Source organism: Motacilla alba, chromosome 5 (genome assembly GCF_015832195.1).
Source record: "Motacilla alba alba isolate MOTALB_02 chromosome 5, Motacilla_alba_V1.0_pri, whole genome shotgun sequence".
Taxonomy (NCBI): domain Eukaryota; kingdom Metazoa; phylum Chordata; class Aves; order Passeriformes; family Motacillidae; genus Motacilla; species Motacilla alba.
The window spans coordinates 40,227,863-40,239,681 of record NC_052020.1 but is presented as its reverse complement, the minus strand read 5'-3'; the positions used below and the strand labels follow the sequence as shown (position 1 = coordinate 40,239,681).

The window sequence follows — 11,819 nt, the reverse complement described above, 5'->3', positions numbered from 1 at the left end:
ACACACGAAAAAGAAAAAAAAAAAAAAAACAAACCAAAACAAAAAAAAACCCCAAAAAACCCCCAAGCCCAAAAAACCCCCAAACCCAAACCTGCAGAGCTGAGAGGCTGCAGATCACAAGGCCATTCTGATAGCCTCCTGTCCCCATGGCAACAGCAACGGCATTTATCAGTTCCTTATGAGAGCAGGCACAGCAAATCTGCATTGCACATGGCAGCCTTCCAGCCTTTCAAATGAAAGAGCACTTTGAACTGCTGCCAAGTGTGGAAGGAGCAGAGCTGTCAGGACTGCTTAATGCTGGCAGTTTGTACTTGGGAGCCTTTCAGTTCCCAGAATCCTTCAGCATGGCAGCCTGCCAGGTACTTAGCGGAAGCTAAAAACTAACCCCCAGACCATTCACTGCAGTGCACTCAAAATTTTCCACATGTACCATGTCACAAGTGCAGACTGTACAATGAAAGCAAACGCCTTCTGCTTGGGATTCTAATTTTATTAATAATCTAGGAAAAAGCAATCAGAGATTAACTGGCTGACAGCACTACGGTGTAGCCACTGCTTATAACTCGGGAGGTGTAAGTCAAATGTGTATTTCATCCCTTAGAAATGGAATTAGCTCAGACAACAGGGGCTGCACAGCCTTAAATCTACATGCACTACCTGAATATGGGAAGATTTGTGCTAGGAGAAGGGAGAGGATGGTTATTTACAGTGGAGTGTTTTTTAGCAGTCATTATCAAATGCATAGCAGTGAGATGTGAAACAGAAAAATTAGACACTATTGCTGGCTGGTAACTATTTTTTGCCCTTACCCTCTGCATTTTGATGACACTGTGAGAATCTCGGAAATTGGCTGATGAGTGTAGCAGAGGTACATGGCTCTTGGTGGGTTTCCTTTCAGTGGACAGTTTTCATGTGAACTTTCTATTGTTTTGCATTACCCAAAGCACAAGGGCTTCTACTGGCAGAGGAAACAAATTGGCACAGTTCTGCTTTTTTTTTTTTTTTTTTTAATCTGCGCTGAGATCAAGGGCAAGGGCTTCATTTTCCAGCACTAGTCATAAGCCTTTAGCACAAATAGAATGAAAATTGTCTGTCGCTCAGGCAGTTGGACAGGGTTCAGGAAAACTATGTCTGGCACTAATTCCAAAGGGAGGAAGGTTTGGTTCAATCCAGCATCATTAATTTCAGTAAACTGTTTTCACTAGTCTATATCCCACTGTTCAAGAGCTGTTTATTATCTTTTACTAAATAATGCTTTTTGGAGAACAGAGTAATGAAAAATACTTGATGTTACTTACATACATATTACTTACATACATATGTATACTCTCACATGTATGTATACACATAAATAGATATGGTATGTGAGGCTGTATTCTCTTTTTTTTTTTTTTTTTTTTTTTTACTTTTCTCTTTTTCTAAGCAATCGCTTGTTTCTTTTACCTTGCTTTCCCATTACAAAACACATTTATAATGCCAAATATAAAATAGTATAAATAGCCCAGAAGGCAAAAGAGAGAGAGAGAGAGAGAGAAATGAAAAACCCTGGAGCAAAGACAATCTCCACAAATTTGTGAGTTTCACCAAAAAAAACCAAGGAAATGTAGAACCTCTTTTTCACCTTGCAGCTATCTTTGGCTGCTGCTTGAAGATTTGACTTAATTCACCCAGGCAGTAGTGTCTAAAAGTAATACACCAAGACAGTTAATTTTGGCACTTAGTCTCCCTTAGGAATTTTACCAACAGTCTTTGTAAAGAAAGTAAATGATCTTTTTTTTCCTCTTGGTTTCTCCCCATGCTCATCTTGATATGTGCTAATAAAAGAAACTGCCCCCAACCCCCCTTCTGTTCTCACCATTATTTTCTGTCCATATCATCCTTCTTTCAATAACAATATTAATCAGCATTTGTAACATGGTCTTGGAGAAAAAAGTGGGTTTGGTCTTTTCAGATGGCCTAGTTAGAGAGGAAAAGGAGGCTATGCCGAGTGAAATAACTTAAAGTAGTGTCAGACTCTTTCTTTCTTTCTTTCTTTCTTTCTTTCTTTCTTTCTTTCTTTCTTTCTTTCTTTCTTTCTTTCTTTCTTTCTTTCTTTCTTTCTTTCTTTCTTTCTTTCTTTCTTTCTTTCTTTCTTTCTTTCTTTCTTTCTTTTTCTTTTCTTTCTTTCTTTTCTTTTCTTTTCTTTTCTTTTCTTTTCTTTTCTTTTCTTTTCTTTTCTTTTCTTTTCTTTTCTTTTCTTTTCTTTTCTTTTCTTTTCTTTTCTTTTCTTTTCTTTTCTTTTCTTTTCTTTTCTTTTCTTTTCTTTTCTTTTTTCTTCCCCCCTTTCCCACCTCTCTCATTTTTTGGAAAACACAGTAAAGTTTTGTTCAGTTCTCAAGTGTTATTAATCACTGGTGGAGGCCAAAAGCAGGGATATTTTTCTTGGCAGCACGTTTTGATAAACAATCTGTGTATGGGGTGAAGGGAGGGAGGAGCCTGTCTTGCTGGTAACCAAGTTAATGTTTGGCAGATTCTTAACTGTCACGAAAGTGCAAGTGGCTCTCAGTGGGAATAGCCTTAAAAAATGTACCGATTCAGTTGATTCATTGTTGTTGATTGTTTACTACGTCCACAGGATGTAAGATGAAAACAGTCCAGGAAAAAGTAAAAATAACAACAGCGGAGGCCCCAGCTCTGCTTATCCCAGACTAAAACACACACTGCCCAATCGCTAGTCTCTCGCAGAGTGAGCAGAATTAATTATAGGTGTCTTATTTTGCACTCTAAGATTTGGCAAAGGTTAATGTGTGGAAATCTAGGTTCCCAGGCAGGTTTTCAAACCTTAAAGACAGCTGTAGGAAAATCGGTGTGGGGTGGGTCTCAAAGAGGGACCCCCTCCCCCCCCAGTGCTTCCCGGGCAGAAGGGAGAGGCTGTGTCGGGGGACTGGGGGAGCCGCCGCGGCTGCACGGGGGGCAGCGGGGCTGCGGGCAGGGCAGCGCCCGCCCCGCTGTGCCCTTGGCTCCGCGCTCCAGCACCCATGTGGAAAACCGGGAAAAGCAGAGGAAACGAGAAGCAACGTCCGTTAAGAAATGTGTCTTAAGAGTTCCTAGGTGGGAACGCAATAAACTGTATGTCAGCAAGGCTCACTACCTGAAAAATTGTAGGAAAAAACCAGAATTATAATGAGATGAGAACTGAAATGATAAACAGAAACATGTAACTACTCCTATTCTTTGTAACTGAGTGTTTTGACACTTCCTGGCAGCTTCTAGTAGAAGACAATGTTGTTTAACTTTTAATTTGACAAAATTATGCAACTTCTTCCTGAAGTGTTTGTGTTTTGATTTGCTGAACACTCTCTTTACCACCAAGTGCTCTGTTCACTGCTAATCTCTGCATTGTTTTGAAGCCAGTCATTTGATTGTGACGGATTTTATTTGCTATTCTGAGGTAAATCCATGTAAATTACACTTTCTGAAGTGCACTACTCTTCTCGTTCTTGTATTTTTTTCCAGCTGTAGCTGCTGTTTGGATCAGTAAAGAAAGAGCCATTTCTGTAAGTGAGTGCCTGCAGAAGAGCCAGCTGCTCTGACGGCTGCCGTGATCAGTGCCAAAACTTTGTAAAGTGAACAGGAAAGAGTTAAACATATTCCCAGGCTGTGAGCATTTAGAGCCAGACCAGACTGTTCATTCCCTAGCTGCTGAGATCATGGGCTCCTAATTATTATCGCTTGCAAACTTTGGGGCTGTCCTATATTCTGCATAATTAACAGTGCGCAGCTGATCGATAATCCACAGTACTCCTCTCCCATCCAGATCTACAGTAACCGCCGTGTTTTGGGAGCTCATGTCTGGGAGTGGCACAGGAGTAGTGCCTGGGGTGCAGCCAGGCCACCTGGGTTTTGTCACTTTGTCCTTCATGGTGTGTTGCACCCTCTGCTTTCCATACCTGCTGGTGGCTCTAGGAAAGGTAGTGGCCAGCTCCTGCCCGCTGTATTTAGTATGATCATTTTGATTCCTTCATTTAAATCAATGCTTCACATGCTGTTTTATTGTTACACGGACCATATGTGCATGTGTGTACTTTCAAATAAAGATGGTAATAGGAATAAAGGGAAAGAGATTATCAGATGGCAGTATTTATCCTAGGACTGAAAGGAAGGAATTAGTAGGTTTCCCTTCTGATTGTGAAAACTATAGTCCTTGTCCCTTGGGACTACTGGCAGGTCATAAACTTTGGGCAATCTCTGCAGAATCCCTAATGCTACATTGACAGTGCTGACTTGTGTTCCTGCACAGAAAACAGTAGCTGGGTAGAAATTGTTCTCGGCCGCAGGTCCATTCCTCCTTGCACTCCCCTTCATCTCCCTAAACAATCTACTGTTTGGGGGGTTCTTGTGCTATTTTTTTGTTTGCTCACTTTTTTTCTTTCAGTTAGCCAGATTAGACACCTGAATGGATTAATTGTTTGGGCTTCCTCTTTGCTTCCTCCAAAAGTAGTATTAATTCTTGGATTATTTCAGAGCTAAATAAACAGCAGGCATGTTTAGTGTAAATCCAGCAAGACCAATCTGGATTGCTCCTGTCCCGTCACTCGCATGGCAAAGGCAGAAGGTGAGGTGGGAAAGCTTGCTGCTACCCTCACAAGGACAGTGCTGCCATAGATGGGAAGCTTGTTACATTGCTACCGTTCAATTTATTTTTCCCTACCCAGACTAGATTGATACTGACAAGTCGTTCCCTGTGAAGGTGCCACAGCGTGGCATTTATTTGCATTTACATTGCAGTTCTCTTCATCAATCAGCTTTGCAGAGATCACTGCTGCTGCTGGCCATATTGTTGCCATGCTGACACTTCATCCTTAAGTGCTGCTTGCGTAATGGTACAGTATGTGCCCATGACCAAAGTTTAAATCAAAGTTTAATCATTACGGAAAGACAAACATATTTCCGCAACTGTGTATCCTGCAAGTAAGAGTAAAGGCATTTTGGTCGGGTCACAGATGCTAATCTCTCTCTTTTTCTATTCACAAACTATAAAGGGAGTTGACAGCACCTGTAAATGGTTTTCTAAAGCTAGATTATATCTAAGGTGATTATTATTTACACCCACTATAAAGACTGCTCTTGTGAGCCAAGAAGTCTGTTCCTGTGAGGTGAGTTTACCAAAAAAGGGATTTCTTGCAGGAGGATTCAGTGGATTGAGGATCCAGGGTGAGGGGTAGTTCAAGCACATGGAGTGCCTTGTCATGTGTTGGATTTGTGTAACCCGGGGACTGAAATACAGTCAGGATCTGTTGCAGTTCTGCATTCTTAGACATGCGGGATGAAGGGAAAGCTTCAGGTCTCTCAACCCGAGTTTTTAAAGCAGAGGCTGACCTTTTACCACAGCCCAGTTCTGCTCCTCATATGAAGATCAACGTGAGGCAGCAAAAGGATAGGAAAGGAGATGACATTCCAGTATGAATCAGAGGGAACACATGCTTATTTAGTGAAGTAAAGACATATTAATGTAGAAATCCTGCAGCCATCACTAACTCACTGTGGCTGGAAGCAAAGACTTTTACTTTGACCAGCTTTCATCTGCCATACTTCTGTGAAGCTTTTGTAATGTCCACAGTTTAGGTGTGAAATTTTTTAGTGTGAAATCCACTCCCCTTTAGTGCATCTTTGTCGGCCAATTTGCATACAGGAGAGTCACATAATTCAAAGACTTTTCTGTCTCTACTTACTGCTTCTACAAGGTTCCCCTGAAAAAGGGTCACTTTGTCACAATTGATTTTCTAACTGTATTTTATCTGGTCCTACCATTTCTGTAACTTCAGCGTGTGCATTTCATTAAGCCTTCCCTATAAAATAATTCCACACACATATAATCAAACTCATTTGCCAGCTTTATAAACTAGAACCAGACACATATAAAATGCTTTAGACAACTAAAAATGGAAATGACAGATATTGGACATATGAAATGAAATATTTAAAGGAAGGGGTTTTTTTTTGTCATGTGAGTTCCAAAACGTTATTAATCGAATAGGAGGTATCTTTCCCTGTCGGTGCTGCATGGCTGCTGAGCGTGCCGGTGTAAGGGAGCCGTGGCACCCCGCCACAGAAACACTACGTCCTTTTAAAACACAGAGGGAAACCTGCAACGGACGGGTGTTTCGGCGTTTGTAGCAACAAAGGAATCAGGAAGAGGTACTGAAAGAAAGAAATCCACCCAACACAGCCCAGCTGGGAGAGGTTCCGCGTTCGCCGAGCGTGCGACCGCTTCCCCCCCGCCCGCCCTCCCCCGTTGCGCGCTGTCTCCGCGGGCACCGTGCGCCCGGCTGCGCGCCAGTGACGCGATGCCGGTGGCCGCCCGCGCCGGGTCCCGGCCGAACCGCGTCCCCGCAGTGACAGTTTATTATTCTTTGGACGCAGGCAGCGATGTCGATGTTTGCAAAAACAGCCGCCGACTGCAACGAGAGCAAAAGCGTGTTCTGCAGAGCCCCTCCTGGCCAGCACGGGCACCGGCGTGGCCGCGGGGCAGGGCGGGGAGCGGGCAACTTCGGGGATCGCGGGCGGGAGAAGGAGAGCTTCGGGGGGGGGTTATTTTGTTTTCCTCCCAGTGAAATGAATTCTTGGCTTATTTGCATGAACCGAGGTTGTTTTAAGTAATTTGCCTGTTAACAGTGTTATGCAAATGCTAGCTAGCTATTTAAAGGGGGAAATAGAAGAAAAAAAAAAAAAAAGCCGTGTGTTCTCACAACACCGGGGAAATCCTATGTCCCTTTGCATTAGCGAGATGAGATCACAGCGATTACTCACCTGCCTGGCCTCTCCTACACCCTTGAGCAATGCACAGCACTATCTTTCCCAGCCCAACCTTAAACACTTGGCAAACATGGCTGGTTTAAACAAATCAAAAGTGGAAGAGCTTCTGATGCAGTCACAGGCTTACAAAAACTGTGTCATTCTGTCACTGGGATCACTGAAAGAGAAACACGAAATCGGATATTAAGGCGGGATCCCCCATTTGCCTCAGCAGCCGGAGCGCACGGGAATCCCACCGACAGTCGCGGTGGCAGAAAGCCGCGCAGCCGTCACGAAAGCAAAGCGGGGCGAACCGCGGGTTTACAAAATCCCGAAAGCGAGACATCTGAACTTAGAAAGCGCAGTCAGGGAAAAGAAAAAAAAAAAAAAACAACCAAGCAAACAAAAAAAAACCACCACCCACCACCACGACGACCACGACTGTGCATGCGCGCCCTGGCCGCGGTGCCGCGGCGGGGGGCCGGCAGCGCGGCCGGGGAGGAGGGTGAGGGCGCGATCTGGCGTTCAAGTTTCCAAACATAGCCGGCAGCGCAGGCTGCCCGCGCCCCGCCGCGCTCCAGCTGCGGCCGCGCCGGGGAGGGCGCGGGCAGCGCGCCGGGCATGCGCGCCCCGCGCAACAAGTGGGCTCCGCGCCGGCGGCCAGGGGGAGGGGAGCGGGGCGCGGGCGCTCGGCGGTGACGCGGGGCCCCGCCCGGGTGCAGCCGAGCCGGGAGCACGGCGCGGAGAAGGGGAGGGGCGTCGCGGCGCGGGGGGAGCGCGGCGCGGCGGAGGGGGCGCGCAGCCACACGCGGCGGCGCGCAGCACCCCGCGCTCGGACTGCGAGTAGCGGCGAGGATGTGAGTGAGGAGCAGGCGGCGCCGCTCGCCACGCTGCTGCCGCCGCCGCTGCTGCTGCTCCCGGCCTGCCACAGCTCCGCCGGCGCTCCGGGAAGCCGCCGCTGCCGGGACCGAACGGCTCCGTGCGGGTGCCCCTGTCTTGCCCACGGCGGTGGATCAGCACGTACCGAACTGCAAGCTCACGAGGCAGCCGTGACGGGTGGAAGGTGACCCCCCCCATCTTCCTCCGTGCACCTCCGCCTCCTCCCGGAGGAGGAGCAGCAGCAAGCGGAGAGCTAGAGAGCGCAGGGAAACAGAAGCGGCTAGAAAGCGACCCCCACCCAGCCAGCCCCCCGGAGGAGCAGTGGAATCGTTTCCCACCCCACCGGGGCAGCAGCGGTAGGACCAGGTAGAAGAAGCCATCTCCAGCAGCAGGAGCGAACTAAAAGCAGACGATCCCCCTTGCTGAAACGGGCAACAGGATCAGGTACGGCGAGCCACCCCCCCCCCCCCCCCGCCCCTGCAGCCCGGGGGGGAAGACTGAGCCAGCCCCTACCCCGGCGGCAGCGGCAGCAGCTCCCCAGCCAGCAGCACCATGTCCGCCGCGCAGGTGTCCTCGTCGCGGAGGCAGTCATGCTATCTATGCGATCTGCCCCGCATGCCCTGGGCCATGATCTGGGACTTCACGGAGCCCGTCTGCCGGGGCTGCGTTAATTACGAGGGCGCCGACCGCATCGAGTTCGTAATCGAGACGGCCCGGCAGTTGAAGCGGGCGCACGGCTGCTTCCAGGACGGTCGCTCCCCGGGCCCCCCGCCGCCGGTCGGTGTAAAGGCAGTGACGCTCTCCGCCAAAGAAGCGGCGGCGGCGGCGGCCCAGCAGCAGCTCAACCATGTGGATGCCACCTCCAAGGCGGCCTCAGCGGGGCTGACCCAGTCCAGCCTGGACCGCTACGGGCTCAGCGCCGCCGCGGCGGAGCAGCGCAGCCGCTTCGAGTACCCGCCGCCGCCGGGCAGCCTGGGCAGCAGCCATGGCGCCCGCCTGCCCAACGGACTGGGGGGGCCCAATGGCTTCCCCAAGCAGCCTGAGGACGGGCCACCGGAGCTGAACCGGCAAAGCCCCAACTCCTCCTCCTCCTCTTCCTCCTCCCGTCGCGGGGCGCACGGGGGGCTCGTGTCTGGTCTGCCCCCGGGGGCCGCCGGCGCTCAGATGAATGTGCCCCCCAACCTGCTGCCGCAGACGCTGCTGAACGGCCCCGCTGCCTCCGGCGTGGCGCTGCCTCCGCCGCACGGGGGGCCTGAGCGGCCGCGGCGGCGGGGGTCCCCCCGCTCCCTCCGCCTCTTCCCAAGGGGGCACCTGCGGCGGTGGTGCCGGGGGAGGCGGCGGCTCGTCCTCTGAGGCCTGCGGCAAGCGGCCGGGCTCGGTATCCAGCAGCGACCAAGAGCGGGAGTTGAAGGAGAAGCAGCGCAACGCGGAGGCGCTGGCCGAGCTCAGCGAGAGTTTGCGGAATCGGGCCGAGGAGTGGGCCAGCAAGCCCAAGATCGTGAGGGACACGCTGCTCACTCTGGCCGGCTGCACCCCCTACGAGGTGCGCTTCAAGAAGGATCACGCCCTACTGGGCCGCGTCTTTGCCTTCGACGCCGTTTCCAAGCCGGGCATGGACTATGAGCTGAAGCTCTTCATCGAGTACCCTAGCGGCTCCGGCACCGTCTTCTCCAGCGCCTCCGGCGTGGCCAAGCAGATGTACCAGGACTGTATGAAGGACTTCGGCCGCGGCCTCTCCTCGGGCTTCAAGTACCTGGAGTACGAGAAAAAGCACGGCTCTGGCGACTGGCGGCTCCTGGGGGACCTGCTGCCCGAGTCTGTGCGCTTCTTCAAGGAGCTGGTGGGCGCCGACATGCTGCCGCAGCCCTACCTGGATGCCAGCTGCCCCATGCTGCCCACTGCGCTGGTGAGTCTCCCGCGGCCGGGGGCCGGGGCCGGCGGGGCGCAGGGCACGGCCGCCGCCTCTAGGGGACCTGGCGGTGGCGGCGGCGGCGGCGGCGGCGGGGCGATGCGCAAGAGGAAAGCCTCTCCTGAACCCTCGGACTCGGCCGAGGGGGCTCTGAAGCTCAGCGACGAGCAGCAGCGGCAGCAGTGGATGGCCAGCCAGAGTGAAGCGCTCAAGCTCACCATGTCGGCCGGGGGCTTCGGGGCGGTGCACGGCGGGGGGCCCCCCGCCGCCGCCGCCCCTCGGGCCTCACTCCAACCGGACCACGCCACCTGAGTCCGCCCCCCAGAACGGACAGTCCCCCATGGCCGCGCTCATGTCGGTGGCCGACACGCTGGGCAATGCTCACTCGCCCAAGGACGGCAGCTCGGTGCACTCCACCACGTCCACCCGCAGGAACAGCAGCAGCCCCGTGTCGCCGGCCTCGGTGCCGGGCCAGCGCCGTCTGGCCTCCCGCAACGGGGACATGAACCTGCAAGTGGCCCCTCCTCCCCCCAGCACCCACCCCGCCATGGACCAAGTGCACCCCCAAAACATTCCGGACTCCCCCATGGCCAACAGTGGTCCCCTGTGCTGCACCATTTGCCACGAACGCTTGGAGGACACCCACTTTGTTCAGTGCCCCTCTGTGCCCAGCCACAAGTTCTGCTTCCCTTGTTCCAGAGAGAGCATCAAGGCCCAAGGGGCGACTGGTGAAGTCTACTGCCCCAGTGGAGAGAAATGCCCCCTAGTCGGTTCCAATGTGCCTTGGGCATTTATGCAGGGCGAGATCGCGACCATTTTAGCTGGGGACGTTAAAGTGAAAAAGGAGAGAGACCCTTGAGTAAGAAATCAAATCCCTTCAGACTCCTGAAGATGTAGAATTGTGAATATAACAAACTGCAAAAGTTAGTCTTATGTATAGACATTATTTTCGTCGTATGTTTCTATATTTTGAAACAAAGGTATGTACTCTTCTTCATTTGAAGGATAGAGCTGGTTTTTGTTAAACAGAATATAATATTGTTTGGTTACTACATAATACCTGTTCTCATTTCTTTGGCAGTGTGTTGGCTAGGTACAAAGTTAATAGCCCTTAGCGATTACCTGCTGCTGGTGTGTATTTTTGTAAATGTATGCACTTCTCTGAAAGAAGAAGAAAAACACAAAAGACAAAAAAAAATTTTTTTTGCCAAGGCCAGTGTTGATGCCTAAAAAATTGCTACAAAAATCGTGACAGCTTACGTTTTACAAGCCCTGAGTGTTAGTCTTTCACCTTTTTTTTTTTTTTTTGTTTTTGTTTTTTGTTGCAAAACGGTGGGGTGGCTGTGGGGGGAGGGTGTTTTTTGTTGCAAGTTTGTAAGGAAAATGTTTCAGTTTGTTTCTATTGATCTGAACGTTTTTTAATCTTCATGTGTTTTTGTTTTTGCTTTTATTGATGCACGGATGCTTTTGAACAGTAAAGCAAAATGCTGTACATGAGAAACATGCTCTGTTTGTCCTTTATACATTTCTGTAGTTAACAGAACACTGTAATGTGCCTTGGAGCTTAGTAAATTGTAATAAATTCAATTGATATTAATACTTCTCGAGTAGCAAGTTTTATTTTTCTCTAAGCTTAGGCAGTATGTGCAAGCCGTGTTGGCTTTTTAAAGGTCTCCATTATACCAAGAGTTTGCAGTTCGTTGTGGTAATTGTGGCACTTGTATGCACATTTTCACTTATATGTAGTAAGATGATGATGATGATGTTGATGGTGTTATCAAACTTACTTAAATCTTGGCACTATGCCTATTTACATTTCACCTTTAATGTTGCAGTAACGGTTGCTGACTAAGCATTTTCTATTTACTGTTCCTGCATCTCATTTCCTCCTCCCTTCTCCTCCCCCCCCACTAGCTCTCCAGCTGCAAGCTGTTTGCAATACAGGATGCATACATTGCCTGTGCAATTTAGTAATTTGAGATTTAAAATGAAGCCTTCTTTTCACAAAAAAAAAAAATACAACCCAACATCCTATAGTTAATATTTTAGTTGATTTTAAGAGTGGTTGTCAAAGTTTGACATTAGCCACAAACTCATGGTAAGTCAGGACTGTAGCTGAACAGAGTACAGAAAGGGTAGCATGAAATAACAGCTTCTGCAGTTGGTGTTGCATCTGGTGGGTTGCTACCCCATTTAAGCATTGGCTTTTCATAACTTGAATTGATGAGCAGTTGAGGGGCTTTATTGTGTTTTCAGG

The 11,819-nt window shown here is 49.8% G+C and overlaps 1 protein-coding gene and 1 long non-coding RNA gene across 2 annotated transcripts; both read left to right on the top strand.

Annotated features, from left to right (window-relative positions):
• The first annotated feature begins 2,243 nt into the window (after nt 1–2,243).
• On the top strand, nt 2,244–6,713 carry LOC119701753. Its single transcript, XR_005257166.1, has 2 exons — nt 2,244–6,177; nt 6,403–6,713. It is a non-coding gene; the product is annotated as an uncharacterized LOC119701753 (long non-coding RNA).
• A 492-nt stretch (nt 6,714–7,205) lies between these two features.
• On the top strand, nt 7,206–11,579 carry IRF2BPL (interferon regulatory factor 2 binding protein like). The gene is given in 3 exon segments (XM_038138845.1): nt 7,206–8,907; nt 8,909–9,798; nt 9,800–11,579. Coding segments are annotated over 3 exon segments (2,214 nt in total). The 5' UTR covers nt 7,206–8,205; the 3' UTR covers nt 10,422–11,579.
• Nucleotides 11,580–11,819: the final 240 nt, after the last annotated feature.